The sequence below is a fragment of the Gasterosteus aculeatus genome, chromosome 21, assembly GCF_964276395.1.
Source record: "Gasterosteus aculeatus chromosome 21, fGasAcu3.hap1.1, whole genome shotgun sequence".
Classification (NCBI taxonomy): Eukaryota; Metazoa; Chordata; class Actinopteri; order Perciformes; family Gasterosteidae; genus Gasterosteus; species Gasterosteus aculeatus.
The window spans coordinates 3923831-3941252 of NC_135708.1; the positions used below are offsets into that span (position 1 = coordinate 3923831).

General features: G+C 45.0%; 1 protein-coding gene and 1 long non-coding RNA gene across 2 annotated transcripts in view; one reads left to right on the top strand and one right to left on the bottom strand.

Moving 5' to 3' along the window:
* Positions 1–11900, top strand: part of LOC144390253 (protein NLRC3-like) — an 80019-nt gene extending 68119 nt beyond the window's left edge. Inside the window, exon 10 of the mRNA XM_078096713.1 lies at positions 10786–11900. Coding sequence (XP_077952839.1) covers positions 10786–10879 — 94 coding nt within the window. The 3' untranslated portion in view covers positions 10880–11900. The remainder of the gene's footprint in view (positions 1–10785) is intronic.
* Positions 10977–17422, bottom strand: part of LOC144390410 (uncharacterized) — a 31177-nt gene continuing 24731 nt past the window's right edge. The window contains exon 2 of the long non-coding RNA XR_013454448.1: positions 10977–11319. This is a non-coding gene — a long non-coding RNA (uncharacterized LOC144390410). The remainder of the gene's footprint in view (positions 11320–17422) is intronic.

A 17422-nucleotide genomic window follows, 5' to 3' on the forward strand; every position in this document is an offset into this window, starting at 1 on the left:
TACCAGAGACTCATCAAACTGTTTGTGTCCCACATGAGACCATCAACACAGACAGAAGTAGTGAGGAACAGTAGCCAGGATGAGCCTGAACAGGGAGGAAGGTGATGAAAGCCTTGTTTCTCTGGAGCTTTGTCTCCACGTTATTAGAGAGGACAGTGTCTCCTGACACGTTGACGGCATCATGGTGGGTTGATATGAGTCAACGTGGTCACGCTGCAGGTTTGTGGGCTCTTAACAACTCAAACAACACTTGGATGTTTAGATGCTGGTCCTCTGCCTCCAGTGTGTGTTTGTCCTTTAGTCCAGACATTATTATTAAGAGACAAACAGTCAGAGAAACAATCTGTTCAAAGCGTCTTGATGGATCATCACAGGAGGAACGTTTGGTGTTTTAAAGGAGTTCAGCTTCACCTGCTTTTGGTGCTTTGCACTGAGAGACGGTTCCCTGGATGATAAGAGTGGACTTGTTGAAGCTAGAGGTGACAGTCGGCCACAGACGCTCAGTGAAGAACCAACAGCTGATGGTGGACCTGGAATTAGTATCAACTATATCGTAGAAATGAACAGAACATACCAAAAACACCCTATCCAGATAAATGTTGCCATCCGGATGGAGTGAATGTGATTGTGGTTGGATGAGAAGTGTTGGGAGCGGCTAGGGGGTCGTATTAGGTTACTAGCAAATGAGGAACTAACTTATGGACATTAATAGAATTATTAATAATCACTAAGATACTTCTCAGAATGAATAAATAACGGGGCACCACCCTGAGCTAACAGGGACCAATAACCAATACTATAAATCAAGTCTCATAATTGATATTCACTCCTTGAGAGTGAAGATGTTGGAAGGATTTAAGTTCGAGCACTGGCGATGTATGTCAACGGTCACCACCATATAAATGCACAAGTAAACACAGGAAAACGGTTCTTTAAAGTATAACAGGGTTTATTAACTCACAGGAACACCGATCAAGATCACCTATAACTGCAACCAACAATCCCCATAACACTTATTTTAAACCAACTCACTGAACAAACAATCAAAACCAGAGTGTGTGTGTGTGTGTGTGTGTGTGTGTGTGTGTGTGTGTGTGAGAGAGAGCGAGCACAGAGGGGGTGAGAGAGAGAGGGGGGGAGACGAGGGGGGTGCAGGGAAGGAACGGCGGTGCGGTTGCGCGCAACAACAAGCGGAGTGCCGGTTGTCACACTAGGGGGCGAGCGAGAGCAGCGGGGCGGAAGTGAGACCGTTAAATCAAACCACCGAGGAAGACGGGAACGTTAAACAGTGTAATACGACTACTGGACGCGAGGGGCGAGCGAGAGCGAGATGCAGGAAGTGTTCCACGTATTAAAGCAGGGGGGTCCAAACTTTTTTCACTGAGGGCCACAGACAGAAAAATATGCGAAAGGTTGAGCCGCTCACTAAAGTTAAGGTATATCACCTCTAGTGTATTAACAGTAATACAAATTAATCAATCAAATGTAGGTAAATTATGCTTGATAATTTATTATACTTACAGAAAAAACTGCATAAATCACATCTCTCCATTAATGGGTTTTCATTTTTTTTACAAAAAGGGTTGGCAGCTCATCCTCAGATTGCTTCTTCGTCAGGATGGGGACCCCCTTCACAGCCCTGTATAAAGAGGGAAGGCTTTATTTAACCTACTTATGCAAATCATTCATCAGCTAACGTGTTTTAGAAAATGTTATCAACTTTAATTGACTGCATTTATTAAGTAATTGGGCTTTTGAACACATGAATACTGTGTAATATATTTGAACTCGCCTACAATGGGAACAGTGTTGCACTTAATGGGAGCAGTGATGCTGCTCTGGACTGAAGGACGGCTGGCAGGTCACGAGTAAGTTTGCTGGTTGAGATGTGAAGGACATCACAGAGATGGCTGTCGCTCATTTTGGTTCTCAATCTGCTTTTGTTCAGAGTTAACAGAGAAAATGTTTGCTCGCATATGTATGTTGTGCCAAACAGACTGGTCATTCTTTTTGCGTGGCGTCGCATCAGAGGAAACTTGGCCTTTTCCAAGCTCCGGTAGAAGTCGGGTAGGGAGAGGAGCTGCATCTCGATGAGTTCTAATTGCAGACTCTCTTCCACTTCTTCTGCATCCAGCAGGAAGGGAGTTGAGAACAGCTTGATTTCTTTCTCAATGACAGAAACATCTTGGAAGCGCTGATTGAATTGTGTCATAAGAGTTGTGATCACAGAAACATATTTCCCCTTTTTAGCAGCGAGGTCGGCCTTTGGATGAGCACGTTTGATTTCGGACAGCGTAGGGAAGTGCGCAAGGTTGAAGTTGCGTAGTTGTGTCTCAAAAACACGAAGCTTCGCACAGAAAGTTGTGGTACAAGCTGGTCTTTGCCTTGTAGGCTCTTGTTCAGTGAGTTCAGATGACCAGTAAGATCAACTAGAAAGGCAATAAGGGAATAAAACCGCTTCAGCACGGAGCCGCGACTAAGCCAGCGCACGTCACAATGATAGAGTACGTCCCCGTATTCAGCATCGACATCAGATAGGAAAGCTTAATTCTCTGTGGTAGAGCCCTCGTGCTCGAATTATGTTGACAGTTTTCACAACTGTGGTCATCACATCGCCAAGCTGGACTGTCTTGGCACAGAGAGCTTCTTGGTGGATGATACAGTGCAATTTTACAGCCTCGCCTCCACTCTCTGGCACCTTGGCGCACACCATAGATGCCATTCCTTTGGGCTCGCCTGTCATAGCGGGAGCCCCGTCTGTTGCAACTCCACGCAGCTCGTCCCATTTAAGTTCCATCTTGTCAATTGCACCTGACGCGGCTTCAAAAATGTCCTCACCCGTTGTTGTGCCCTTTAGACTCCGAAGATCAAGCAGCTCCTCCGTGATGCAAAAGTTATCGTCAACTCCCCGCAAAGAAAGGAACAGCTGTGCGGCGTCTGTTGCATCTTTCATCACATGCAATGGAGTAAAAGTCAAAAGCACAAGCTTTATGTGACACTTGATTCTGTATGTTAGCTGACAAGTCTTCCATTCAACGCACAATTGTGTTTGTGGACATGCTCACGTTGTTGAATTCCTGCATCTTTTCCGGGCACATTATTCCAGCGACTTTAATGAGGCACTGTTTAACCAAGTCAGCGTCTGAGAAAGCTTTCCCGCGGCGCGCTATGAGTTGAGCTACCTCATAGCTAGCTATTGTAGCGTTTCTTGTGTGTTGTTAGCAGGGTAAAAGTACTGTTGTTGAGCCTGCAGGTTAGCTGCCATGTGCTGGACTTTGTCCTCTCGCTCAGCAGCAGTGTAGGACGTGAAGGTCGGATGCTTGGTTTCGTAGTGTCGTCGTACATTGGACTCTTTCATCACTGCAACCGTTTCATTGCAAATCAAACAGACACACTTCTCCTTGACTTCTTTGAAGAAATATTCATTTTCCCACCGTGTTTGAAATGTTCTGCATTCACTTGCTATCTTGCGTTTCTTTGCTTCTGCCATTTTGTCGTCGCGGAAATTTTTTATTTAAACATTTTTTTTGTGGAAAAGCTGCATTAGGACTGCAGCTAGTGAGTAGCTCCACCTACTGGTCAAACTAAGAACTACAATACAGTCAAGGGCAAGTTTCATGTGTGGGCCACATTCCATTCTATTTTTATAATTTGCTGCGGGCCAATAAAAAATGGATCCCGGGCCGCAGTTGGCCCGCGCGCCGTACTTTGGACACCCCTGTATTAAAGCAACGAGGAAGACGACAGTTGCACTGCTATGGCAACGCCATCTGTTGCTAGGGACTACGGCTTGGACGAAGGAGGGGGGGGATACTTAGACGCGGCGCGAGGAGATTCTGTCCCGCGACCAGCGGAACGTAGATCAGCAACGTGAATCAGGATGGTCGGATCCATGTGTGTGCAGTTACAGAACCAACGATGTGGCTGGCGATACGAAATGAAACCACAGGCAAACGGATCTCACGGCGGAGACCCGGGAAAAGAAAAGAAAATAAGGAACTATTCTGACCATGAGACATCATTCAGCAGCGTAACACAGTCGGCGCTTTCACTCTCTTACAGCAAACGTATCACAGCATCAGATCAACAGGGGACATTACGACATTTGCAGGTACACATTCAAACATAAATCAAAGGTAGCGGATTCGTTGATCCGGACTCTATCGTACCACGTTATGACTGAACAAATCAAATAAACATCAACTTCATATCAACACGCTAAATTAGTCTGCCCAGAAAACCAGTGTTACTGTTTGATGGGCGTTGGTCATCAGCTTCCAGCTGACTGAGGACAGTTGAGCTCCGCGTAGGGAAACTCAGTGGATGAAGGCGATTTCGGCCGTGGGGTCCGAACTTCTCGTTGGGAACAGAGGCGGCGGGGGGTCAGAGAGCAGCTGTCTCTCCGCTCCTCTGGAGTCAACAGGAATGAAATCAAAAGGGAAAAGGAAGCGGGACGTAGTGGAGCGCGAGTCTTGAGTTCGTCCAGCGAGATTAAGACTGAAACTTGGGAATTGGAGGGAAAGAAAAGAAACCAAACAACGTTGTGTTGTCTCGATCTGTCACTAACGGGAAGACAGGCGAAAGAGATCGATCCTTTGGCGCAATCTCTTCTTATGAACTTGAGGTCCATAAATAAATGTCACTGTCCTCGGCCAATGGGAGCGCTCGGTGTTCTTTGGTACGTCCTCTTTTTATGGCCAAGGGGGTCTGGAGAGCTGCAGGGGTCCTGTTATCAGCCCCTGGCATCAGGCCACGGGGACCCCTATATGTTTGTGTTCTTCCTTTGTCCTCAGTGAAGAAACACGTGGTGAGGTTCATTAGCAGGGTGGAGGCCCAACAGAAGTATGAACATTTAGCATCCAGACACCCGATTGGTTTTCTCCGCCATGCGCCTGCAGATCAGAGCGACGGCGGGTGTGAAAAGTGGTCGGTGGAAGGATCCTTTGTCAGAAGCTACAAGCCGATCTCAGTTGGTATTTAGCGACATGGACCCTCCTCCTCCTCCTCATGCAGATTCCATGTAACGTTACATGAGGACCTTCATGACCATGAGTTTGTTGTTTTCTACCTTTATAGAGAATCTGCCACAACACAGCGACTTGCAAGTAGCGCAGCGCCTTAAATAAAGTCACGTGTGTCTTTATGCGGCTTTAGAAATGAACACAAAGGGATTCTGTATTTGCTCATGAAGTCTGAAAAACGGCTTATTTGGCCGATGTTTAGATAAGCGACCGAAGCCAGTTCAGTGTTTCCATCATTATAACAGGGGTGCCCCCCCATGAAGTAGTACAACGGGGAGACACTGCAGTCCACCTGATCAATGGGACAACGTGGACGTCCTCCGACTCGCCTCATTCAGCCTCACTGGAAAATGGCTTCTGCTTTTATGTGTTACAGTTGTGTGATAAAGTGTTTGCTGCCTTCCTGATTCCTCATTTCTTTCATGTTCAGGCATGAAAATCCCTCACCTTTTTTTGGGGGGGGGTATGGCAGCAAATCACTGTCAATATTCCAGAGCGCAAATCAGGTTGATGCGCGTAAATCAAACATCCGCGAGCAAATAAATAAATAAATAAATAAATATCTCTCGTGAGACGGACTTTTGAACGTGAGCTTCGTTGCTCGCGAGGAGAATCTCTGCTCGCGCTCGAAGGAGTTTTCTTCGCGCTCGCTGTTGTTCTTTTTGACAGTAAGGGGGCGGAGCCAGTCACCATGGTCTCTACACCTGATTGGTTACAAACCCCGTCTTTGGATTGGCTGGAGTGATGCATTCACACAACTATAGAAGCCCATTTCCGCACTGAAGAAAGGGGATAGAAAGTCTAAATTATGAGATAAAACGTTGTGAAAACACAAACGCCACCTTTATGTAACCGTAGTGGAGCGTAGATGACAACCAGCTACAAGCATCATTTACCATCATTACCGCCACATTAAGACCGATTGGTCCAGCTCGCAGACCGGCTGGTGATTTGCCGCCGTAGCAGTCAAACGTTTGGCGTCGGGGCGGGTGGATGGGGGGGTGGGGAGGGGGAGACGGTGCTTTCAGGGTCCGATGGATGCTGCGAGGTGCGTCCGCTCCCGCCGCCCCCCTCGCCATCCACTCCTTAAATCTTCGGCTGCTTTTAGAATAACTTATGTTCCCCGTTAAGATGGTTGAGCTACTGTAGAGAAAAGGGCGCCGTCTCTCGCTCTTTAATCTCATGAAGTGCTCGGCGAGAACGACAGCTTTGTTTCTCCGACGCGCCCTGAAAGCAGCTCCATATCTCACGCGCTTGAGCGCCGCTCAGCATCTCGCCGTCGTAGACGAGCTTTGGCGTGTTTGGCAGAGCGCCTTGAGCGCCGTGTACAACCAGTATGGATCAACCGATTAACCAATTGATCCATATATATAAGGCGCTCCGGATTATAAGGCACTGTCTTTTTGTGAGGAAATAAAAGCCTTTTAAGTGCGCCTTGGAGTGCGGACAATGCGGTATATTGACTTTAATACCACAAGAGGGCGCCGCGTTTGTTGACCAACGACAGGGGGACAAGAGCAGCCGTTTCCAGCGAGAGCCTTATTGTTTTATTAATCTGTCCGTTTAAATTGTTTGTGCTTCATCAATTAATGTTTCACATAACTAATGTGCCGCATCTTAAATATTTTTATATTAATTTCAAACTTTTCAAAATTGAAAATTAAAAACGTTTTATTTATTTACTGTAAATAACCTCTCGTGGCCCACCAGGGGGCCGCGGCCCACACTTTGGGAATCACTGTCTTAAACTATCTACTCCACAGCATGAACATCATCATTGTTCATCAGGATTTCAGACTTCATAAAAACCTTTTTCCACCAGAAGATGAACCTTATCTATGGAGCCAGAAGATCTAATCTAAGAGACTAAACTAGGGACAAAAATCGGTTTATGTTTCCATCACATCATCGGATCCTCGTGGAACCAACACATTTGATACGGAGGGAATTAAAACATAATGTTGGCTCATGATAAATCATCACAGGGTCGTCCTATTAATCCTCTTATTCATGCTGTGTGATGTCATTTTAATATGGTTCATTGAGGAAAATGGGAAAAGCAGAGGTGTAAAAGAGACTGAAACTTGCATTTCTGGCGTACCTGATAGTATCTCAGTACTGCAGTGACCTTCCAGCCCTCACAGCTCCCTCAGATCATGTGACGTGTTATTCTGTGTGTCTGCAGGCTGTCAGGCTGTCTGATCACAGAGGAAGGCTGTGCTTCTCTGGCCTCAGCTCTGAGCTCCAACCCCTCCCATCTGAGAGAGCTGGACCTGAGCTACAATCATCCAGGACACTCAGGAGTGAAGCTGCTGTCTGCTGGACTGGAGGACCCTCACTGGAGACTGGAGACTCTCAGGTATGAAGAGGCTGCAGCCACAGACCATCAGTCTGGTAGAGGAGGTAGAGCTGGAAACCTTTTCTCTGTCCCACTGTCAGCCTGGTTAATAAGACCCTGACACACCAAGCTGACCTGAAACTACCAGAGACTCATCAAACTGTGTCCCACATGAGGCCATCAACACAGACAGAAGTAGTGAGGAACAGTAGCCAGGATGAGCCTGAACAGGGAGGAAGGTGATGAAAACCTTGTTTCTCTGGAGCTTTGTCTTGTCTCCACGTTATAAGAGAGGACGGTGTCTCCTGACGCGTTGACGGCATCATGGTGGGTTGATATGAGTCAACGTGGTCACGCTGCAGGTTTGTGGGCTCTTAACAACTCAAACAACACTTGGATGTTTAGATGCTGGTCCTCTGCCTCCAGTGTGTGTTTGTCCTTTAGTCCAGACATTATTATTAAGAGACAAACAGTCAGAAAAACAATCTGTTCAAAGCGTCTTGATGGATCATCACAGGAGGAACGTTTGGTGTTTTAAAGGAGTTCAGCTTCACCTGCTTTTGGTTCTTTGCACTGAGAGACGGTTCCCTGGATGATAAGAGTGGACTTGTTGAAGCTACAGGTGACAGTCGGCCACAGACGCTCAGTGAAGAACCAACAGCTGATGGTGGACCTGGAATTAGTATCAACTATATCGTAGAAATGAACAGAACATACCAAAAAAACCCTATCCAGATAAATGTTGCCATCCTGATGGAGTGAATGTGATTGTGGTTGGATGAGAAGTGTTGGGAGCGGCTAGGGGGTCGTATTAGGTTACTAGCAAATGAGGAACTACCTTATGGACATTAATAGAATTATTAATAATCACTAAGATACTTCTCAGAATGAATAAATAACGGGGCACCACCCTGAGCTAACAGGGACCAATAACCAATACTATAAATCAAGTCTCATAATTGATATTCACTCCTTGAGGGTGAAGATGTTGGAAGGAGTTAAGTTCGAGCACTGGCGATGTATGTCAACGGTCACCACCATATAAATGCACAAGTAAACACAGGAAAACGGTTCTTTAAAGTATAACAGGGTTTATTAACTCACAGGAACACCGATCAAGATCACCTATAACTGCAACCAACAATCCCCATAACACTTATTTTAAACCTACTCACTAAACAAGCAATCAAAACCAGAGTGTGTGTGTGTGTGTGTGTGTGTGTGTGTGTGTGTGAGCACAGAGGGGGTGAGAGAGAGAGGGGGGGAGACGAGGGGGGTGCAGGGAAGGAACGGCGGTGCGGTTGCGCGCAACAACAAGCGGAGTGCCGGTTATCACACTAGGGGGCGAGCGAGAGCAGCGGGGCGGAAGTGAGACCGTTAAATCAAACCACCGAGGAAGACGGGAACGTTAAACAGTGTAATACGACTACTGGACGCGAGGGGCGAGCGAGAGCGAAATGCAGGAAGTGTTCCACGTATTAAAGCAGGAGGGTCCAAACCTTTTTCACTGAGGGCCACAGACAGAAAAATATGCGAAAGGTTGAGCCGCTCACTAAAGTTAAGGTATATCACCTCTAGTGTATTAACAGTAATACAAATCAATCAATCAAATGTAGGTAAATTATGCTTCATAATTGAATGAACTTAAAGAAAAAACTGCATAAATCACATGTCTCCATTAATGGATTTTCATTTTTTTTACAAAAAGCGTTGGCAGCTCATCCTCAGATTGCTTCTTCGTCAGGATGGGGACCCCCTTCACAGCCCTGTATAAAGAGGGAAGGCTTTATTTAACCTACTTATGCAAATCATTCATCAGCTAACGTGTTTTAGAAAATCAACTTTAATTGACCTCATTTATTAAGTAATTGGGCTTTTGAACACATGAATACTGTGTAATATATTTGAACTCGCCTACAATGGGAACAGTGTTGCACTTAATGGGAGCAGTGATGCTGCTCTGGACTGAAGGACGGCTGGCAGGTCACAAGTAAGTTTGCTGGTTGAGATGTGAAGGACATCACAGAGATGGCTGTCGCTCATTTTGGTTCTCAATCTGCTTTTGTTCAGAGTTAACAGAGAAAATGTTTGCTCGCATATGTATGTTGTGCCAAACAGACTGGTCATTCTTTTTGCGTGGCGTCGCATCAGAGGAAACTTGGCCTTTTCCAAGCTCCGGTAGAAGTCGGGTAGGGAGAGGAGCTGCATCTCGATGAGTTCTAATTGCAGACTCTCTTCCACTTCTTCTGCATCCAGCAGGAAGGGAGTTGAGAACAGCTTGATTTCTTTCTCAATGACAGAAACATCTTGGAAGCGCTGATTGAATTGTGTCATAAGAGTTGTGATCACAGAAACATATTTCCCCTTTTTAGCAGAGAGGTCGGCCTTTGGATGAGCACGTTTGATTTCGGACAGCGTAGGGAAGTGCGCAAGGTTGAAGTTGCGTAGTTGTGTCTCAAAAAGACAAAGCTTCGCACAGAAAGTTGTGGTACAAGCTGGTCTTTGCCTTGTAGGCTCTTGTTCAGTGAGTTCAGATGACCAGTAAGATCAACTAGAAAGGCAATAAGGGAATAAAACCGCTTCAGCACGGAGCCGCGACTAAGCCAGCGCACGTCACAATGATAGAGTACGTCCCCGTATTCAGCATCGACATCAGATAGGAAAGCTTAGTTCTCTGTGGTAGAGCCCTCGTGCTCGAATTATGTTGACAGTTTTTACAACTGTGGTCATCACATGTCACTGTGTGAAAACGTGATGAAAACATAAATGAAGTGAGGTTCATCACATCTTTGGAAAGCCCAGTTCCATTTCTCCAGCCACAGCCGTTCTCAATCTAGAAATCACTTAAATAGGAGCTGCCTGACAAAGTGAAGTAGACCACAAGATCCTCACAAGCGAGACATCAGGCTGCGATCCAAAGACATTCAGGAACAAATGAGGAACAAAGTCATTGAGATCCATCAGTGTGGAAAAGGTGACAAAGCCATTTGTAAAGTTTTGGGACTCCAGCGAACCACAGGGAGAGACATTGTCCACAAATGGGGACAACATGGAAACATGCACATTGTGTGAATACTGAATGGTCTGTATCTGCTTTATCTTTATGAAACAGTTTAATGTGAATGTTCCTTTGCACACGTCCCATGAAGCTTGATCTGTAGCATGACGTCATTTCTCCCGTTTGAATTCACATCTGGTGAAAGTACAGTGACAGGTCCATTTCTTATTTGTTATCCATTCATCTTCTTCATGAATATATTCCAGCACCTCGTCGCTGTGTGACGCCTGACTGACAGTCTGTGGTCGTCTGTAAGTAGTGGTAGAAGAAGAAGAGGTGCTCCATGTGGACATGAAGGACAAAGCTGTGTGTGAGAGTGATGTCATGTCCATGTCTCCATGCTGCTCTGACCCCCCTCCTCCTTTCAGGGTGGAGCCTGATGGAGTCCGATGGTTGAGACCAGGTCTGAGGAAGTGTAAGTGTGCTTTGATTCATGAAGATTCAACCATCTTCACACTGTGACATCACTCATTCACCTCTGTGACGTCATCATCAACGTGTCAGTAGATGAACACATGATTAATAACTGCAGCTGTATTGTGTCTTGTTCTCTCATCAGATTCCTGTGAACTCACAATCGACACAAACACAGTAAACAAACACCTCAAACTGTCTGACAACAACAGGAAGGTGACAGATGTGAAGGAGGATCAGTCATATCCTGATCATCCAGACAGATTTGACTCCTGTCCTCAGCTGCTGTGTAGAACTGGTCTGACTGGTCGCTGTTACTGGGAGGTCGAGTGGAGAGGAAGAGTTAATGTATCAGTGAGTTACAGAGGAATCAGGAGGAAAGGATACAGTGATGACTGTTTGTTTGGATACAAGGATCAGTCCTGGAGTCTGATCTGCTCTGATAAAGGTTACTCTGTCTATCACAATAAGACAGAAACACGCATCACCTCCTCCTCCTCCTCCTCCTCTGGTAGAGTAGCAGTGTATGTGGACTGTCCTGCTGGCTCTCTGTCCTTCTACAGAGTCTCCTCTGACACACTGATCCACCTCCACACCTTCAGCACCACATTCACTGAACCTCTTTATCCTGGGTTCAGGTTCTGGTTTGGTTCTGGTTCATCAGTGTCTCTGTGTCCTCTTCAGGAGGGAGAGTCTCCTCCTGGTGGAGAACCTTCCTCTCTGCTCACCACATAGTTCAGTCTGTACAGCTGATGGTGGTTCATGTGGGTGTAGATGCAGGTGGAGCAGGTGAGGGGTACCTGAGCTGGTCTGGACTCTGGGGGGTCCACAGCTCTCTGGGACTCAGATGGAAGTGTGAAAGAGCTCAGCTTAATGCTGCTGTGCTCCTTCAATCAATAGATGATCATTTAGATGTTGGCTCCTAATTAGGCTTTAATCTTCATCTTTATGTGTTCAAGAAGACATTTTATAAGACGCTCTTTCATCTGTCCCCCCATATGAGACAAATGTGTCCTTATGTGTGTGTGCGCTTCATCAGCAATAATAAAAACAAGGTGAAGAAGGAAAATATGAATGTGTAATTCTTTTTGAGCCCATTTTAACTTCAAATCTTTCTAAATCTGTTGAGTGAAATCAAATCTTATTTCACATAATCAGGTTTGTTTTGAACAAGAAGCTTTTTAATGGTTCAGCAAACCTCTCAAGGAAATATTGAATCTGCGTTACTTGTGTTTTTATTCCCTATAATGTCATTTACAACATTTACTCCATGTGTTACTTTAACAGAAATAGAATTGTTTGGCTCTAATGTTAATAAATAGACTTTTATTGGAAACAACTGTACATGTTTAAACAGGCCATCAAATAAAGATGCTTTCAACACGCTGTATTATTTCTTTTGACATGAAATACTCTGATCCTTTTTAAAGATGCTGTACTATTGACTTTTGTACTGTTTCCTGCATAATATCTGTATTTATTCTACAGCCCTGTTGCTGTGTCAATAGCACAGAGGAAACATTGGTGGTGCAGCATGTTGAAGAAGGAAGTGAGTAAATAAAGAAATGAGTAATGAATAAGTTGCTTTATTAACCTTATTAACCTTCACGCAGAGCCGTCTCACAACAACACAAACTACTGAGCTCGCTACTTCAGGTGCAACTTGAAGCTTTCATTCTGCACCAAATATCACACTTAAGTCACCAACAAAAACACACAAAGCACTAGCACACATTTGATAACAGGGTGGAGTTTATCTCCTCACAAAGTGGAGTATTGAAAGTGTGTGTTGGACAGAAATATATATATAAATAAAAGTGATCAAATCTGCTGGGTGTAAAATATACATACAGCAACATGAATTAGCAGTTTTGGTGCCTTAGAACGTTGTGTCAATGCAATGAGCTTCATGGCCTCTTAACCTCTTGTGAGTGCTTATGAGTGACTACAGCTGGTGACTCTGAGGCATTTAAATAGAGCTCATTGGATACAAACGCCCACAAACGCTACAATGGGAAAGTCAAAGGAGCTCAGCATGGATCTGACAAAGCGAATCATCGACTTGACAAGTCAATGATTTTTATTTTAAATCCAAATATAGATAAATATTTATTGTCGCACCCAAAGCAGTTTCACCGTGATGATAAAGACACACAACTATTCACTGGAAATAAAAGAAAGAAAATAAATCATTTGCAACGTAGGCTATTTGCCATTTTATTTTGTTAATATATAGGCTATTTAATATGAACGAAATAAAACATACAGACACATTTAATAAAAAATTAAATGCATTGTATGCCTACTCACCAAAGACTGAGTATCTGACTGCTGCGCCATCAAAACACTGCCACAACTTTATCCACACTACATTCATTTCCCTCCAAGAAACGGAAAATAAGAGCGGCAATGTCATCAGCCCGCTGGCCGCTGGTCGCATCTTGAAATGGGATGAATCGCTCCTTGACTCCTGTGTCCGTCACATAACGCAGGACGAGTGGGAGCTGTGCTGCATTTCTCACATCTGTTGTCTGGTCCTCCATAACAGCAACAAAGGGAGCTTTTTAATCCCCATTCTGATCTCTTCTCCCATCACTTCAGCAATAGCATGAATTAGGTCATTTTGTATTTTGCCTGACGTCCCAATGAAGACTTGCTTAGTGGACAGGTGCTATCGTAAATCTGTGTTGCTTTCAGAAAAGAAAGAAAGAAGCTCCACGTAGTTCCCTTTGTTTGTGGAGTCAAACTTTCCTCGTGTCCCCTAAATGAACGTCACGATCAATGAGTCTTTTCAATATTTCCCTATTTTTCTTCACCTCTTCATGGTGCAGCTCCGTTGCCCTGCGCGCTGGTTCGTTGAGCTGTACATCCACTCGGGTGTCCCTAAAGGTTTTGAAAAGCACCGTTGCTTGTAAGTGTCCAGCCGTACTTTGGTGTCTGGTTGCTGCCTTGGTTAGACAACTCAAGTTAGCAAAGCCAGTGTGGCTCCAAACACCAACTCCATCACTGGCAAATAACAGGCATTCCCAGCAGTCCAGTTTGCAGAGCTTCTCGGGGCCTGTGAGCCGTTGATGGCGCTCGTAGTTGGAACGAAGAAAGTGGCGAACGAACCCCTTTCCCGCCTGTGACGGGCTTTGTAGCGTCGACCTCGGGCGACCTCTCGGTATCAAATCGGTATCTTCTCCTCCTTCTGCCATTGTGGGTTAGAAAAACAGCTTAGTAGACTACTAAGCTGTTCATTGGAATTAAGATTTAATAGTAGTACACAAATTAATTCAGTTTCCTAGTTCTGAGGTTCTGCATGGACCAGCTCATATAGGACCCGCCTCTCAATATTGGTAATCCAATCAAAAGACGTGCACGCACTACGAGGCCGACATACAAAACACATTCAACGTAACGACAAGAGACACACGTGCTTTAAACACACAGGGAAGGCGCAGGTGATTGGACACAGGTGGAAATACAGGTGGACACAATCAGGGACACGGCGGACAATCGCAGGGCAGGAAGTGAAGCTAACCCAGGGACACAAGAGGCAGGAAACTACAAACCCACACAAAGTCCTCTCTGGTAGAACGGGAGAGGAGGCCCTCATCCGGCCCAGTGGGATTAGGATATTTTCTAATGTCCCTTATCGCTTTCAGACCCAGTTGGGTCTCTACGTTGGTGTAGAGAGAATCAACGTCGATGGAGAAAAGCATAACACTAGATTAATAAAATGTTCCTAATCACTTCATAGGTGTCTTTTTATATATCTTTCATGCTTTTGGGACAAGCGGTTATTATGGATATCAATAAACTCTTCTACGAGACACAGTCTCTGCCGGTGGGAATCCGATGTGGGACCGTCCAGGTCTCTGGTCTAATTAAGGTGGTTCATGGGTTCTGGGGTAAGATTCCTTCAGGTGGATGAAGGGCTGGCGAGAGAACTCTGTGCTATAGTTGAAATGGTTCATCAGTTTAGATTTTCTGTGATAACTATAAAGGTCTCTGCAGAGCATCTATTTGTCCATCACTAGTGGAGCAGGAATGAAGTAGAAGCTCTTCTCCAGCAGTCCTTCATCCCCCTGATATAATAATCATCTTTTATCAGCATGTGGCTTGAATTAAATTGCACTGTTCTGATGACCATCTGGTGCTCGAATTCAAACCTTCAAACAGAACTTTGACTATTGACACATTGGGTGAACACCAACTCATTTATAGTCTGGTTATTGGCCCCTGATCCCAGGGTGGTGCCCCGTTATTATTTGTTAAATACTATTAATTTGAATAGTTTAATGTTTCTACCTGCTGATAAACAGGAACCTGCCAGATGTCAACAGGTGCCATTGCTTTTTAACTTTAATAATGTGTGATAGTTTGATAACAAATAAGCTTATTACACTTTTATTCACCACATTTGTGTGTAAATGTTGAATATTGAACCACAAATTAGTTTGATACCTTTTTACAGTATTTTTTACTAATTTCCTGAATGAACAAATACATACTGTGAAAATGAGTCAAAGTATAGTCCTACTAGTTTTAGTGTACCTGAGCACAGTACTACTAAGTACATTGTGGGGATGCTGACCACTGTGGCACGGCTGCTTCTCAGTGTGCTCCTCAGGCTTTGCCTCTGTGTTCTTTGGGCCTGATGCTGAAGGTCCACCTGGATTATTTCCTCCTTCCTCCTCTTTGGGCGTTTGTACCTCCTGCTGCACCCTGCTCTCCAACACCACCTGACCCTCCACATTTGTCTTCATCTCCTGTCCTGAATTGTGTCTCTTTGGCTGTGTCTCCTCTGCTGTGTCCTTCTCTTGCCAGCCACTCTCCCCTGCCTCCTTCTGGACCTTTTCCTCCAGGTCTTCCAGAACACCAACATGCATTAACAAAAGCAATATTCTCTATGATGTTGCTTCATTTGACATCACTGCAGCACTCAGAAGACGTTAGGATGAAGCTGCTGCTGCTCACAGGCTGATTCACATGATTATCAGAAGGAAGTAAAACCCAGACTGTACCTGTATTTGTCAGAAGGTAATTAGTCCATGGACATGCATTTATTAAATAAGGACATGATAAGGTAAGCAGTGCTACAATGTCTTCTCACAGCTAATACGCTTAGCTGCTTCTCACATGTGTGTTTGATAATGTGGCCCCCCGGACTGGAAGGAGCCCTGTAGAGAGTGACAGATGATACCAGGTGGTAAGTATGGGCACCTTTGGTTGCCTGGTTCTTCCACGTCTCCCTGTTGTGGTGAATCTCCTTGTTCCATGTGACCTTGAAGCCCTTGAAGTCCACCGTGGTCAGAGAGCAGCGGCCCTCTGAGCCTGTACTCTTCACACTGGACCTCTTTCCATCACTGCCACTGACACTGTGGTCACTGTGGACAGTGTAGACACGTGCACACAAACACACATCCTGTCAGACGTGTTGAGGTAGAAAGCTGGTGCCTCTTATTGGACAAAGCAACGCCGTCAACGTTACCCTTCAAAGTAAAAGCATCAACGTGTTGACATGTAAATGGATGTAAATATTGTTTCCTAGCGTGTTTAGATGATAATGCAGCCGTGCTCTTCATGCTTAAGGTTATAGTGTATTAAAGTACTAGTTTCCTTAAATAAACAGTGTGTAGCGTATCGGGGATCTGTTGATGGAAATTGAATAGATTCTTACTATATGCTGGTTTTTAATAGTGTTAAAACTATCTAGGGAGGGTGGTCATGTTCCTACGGTGGCCCAGAATGGACACATGGAAACAATTGAAATTGGGCCTTTTGAAGGTCTGTTTTAGTTTCTATCTGTGACTTCCTGTCTTGGTAGTAGCGATCTGATGAGATGAGGACGTCAGCCGATGGTCCGTGAGGGGAAGACGGGAGCAGGTTGGGGACGGCTGATCTACACCACAGGATCATCTAAAATAAGTGTTTGTAATCTTCTGTTTGTCACCTCCAGCGTCTGAAGGCAGCCGTTCCAGATCGCGATGCCTCCTCAACAAGCGGAGTCACAGTTTTCTCCATCATTTCTGTCAGCACTGTAAATGTTGGTTCCACCATGAAGTCAATGAATCCTGCCGGATACGGAAGACACGCCCACTTAACAGATTCACTTCACCTTGTTGATTCTAATTTGTGTCGACATGTTTTTACTATTTGATAGTAACTAAATAATCACTTAGTTTTCAAGCTACTTCCACACGCACAACAACTAGATACGAATGTTGGTCCAGCGTATAAACATCTGAACTTTTCTCCCAAATGAATCGATATACTGGGACAACGGTTTCCATAACAGAGGTACACTGGAGCAGACTGTTCATTAGATAGCAGATAAACAAACAAGCAGCTTTGTGGTGTAAATGATTCTTATTCGTCACTAGTGCAGAGCCATGTGGAGTACTGCATAAATGAAAAGGCCGCTCATTGATTCAAAGCGGTCACCTGTCTAAAGAACTCCTCCAGAAGGGATGTGGTCCAGCGATGATGGAGGTCCCAGCGTTTGGCAGGGTGGCTGATGTCAGCAGTGTGCAGTAGCAGGGACGAGGCCTTTGCTTTGTCGGGCCTGCAAGTCCAGTCCAGTTAGTGGACGCGGCGCGTGAAGGG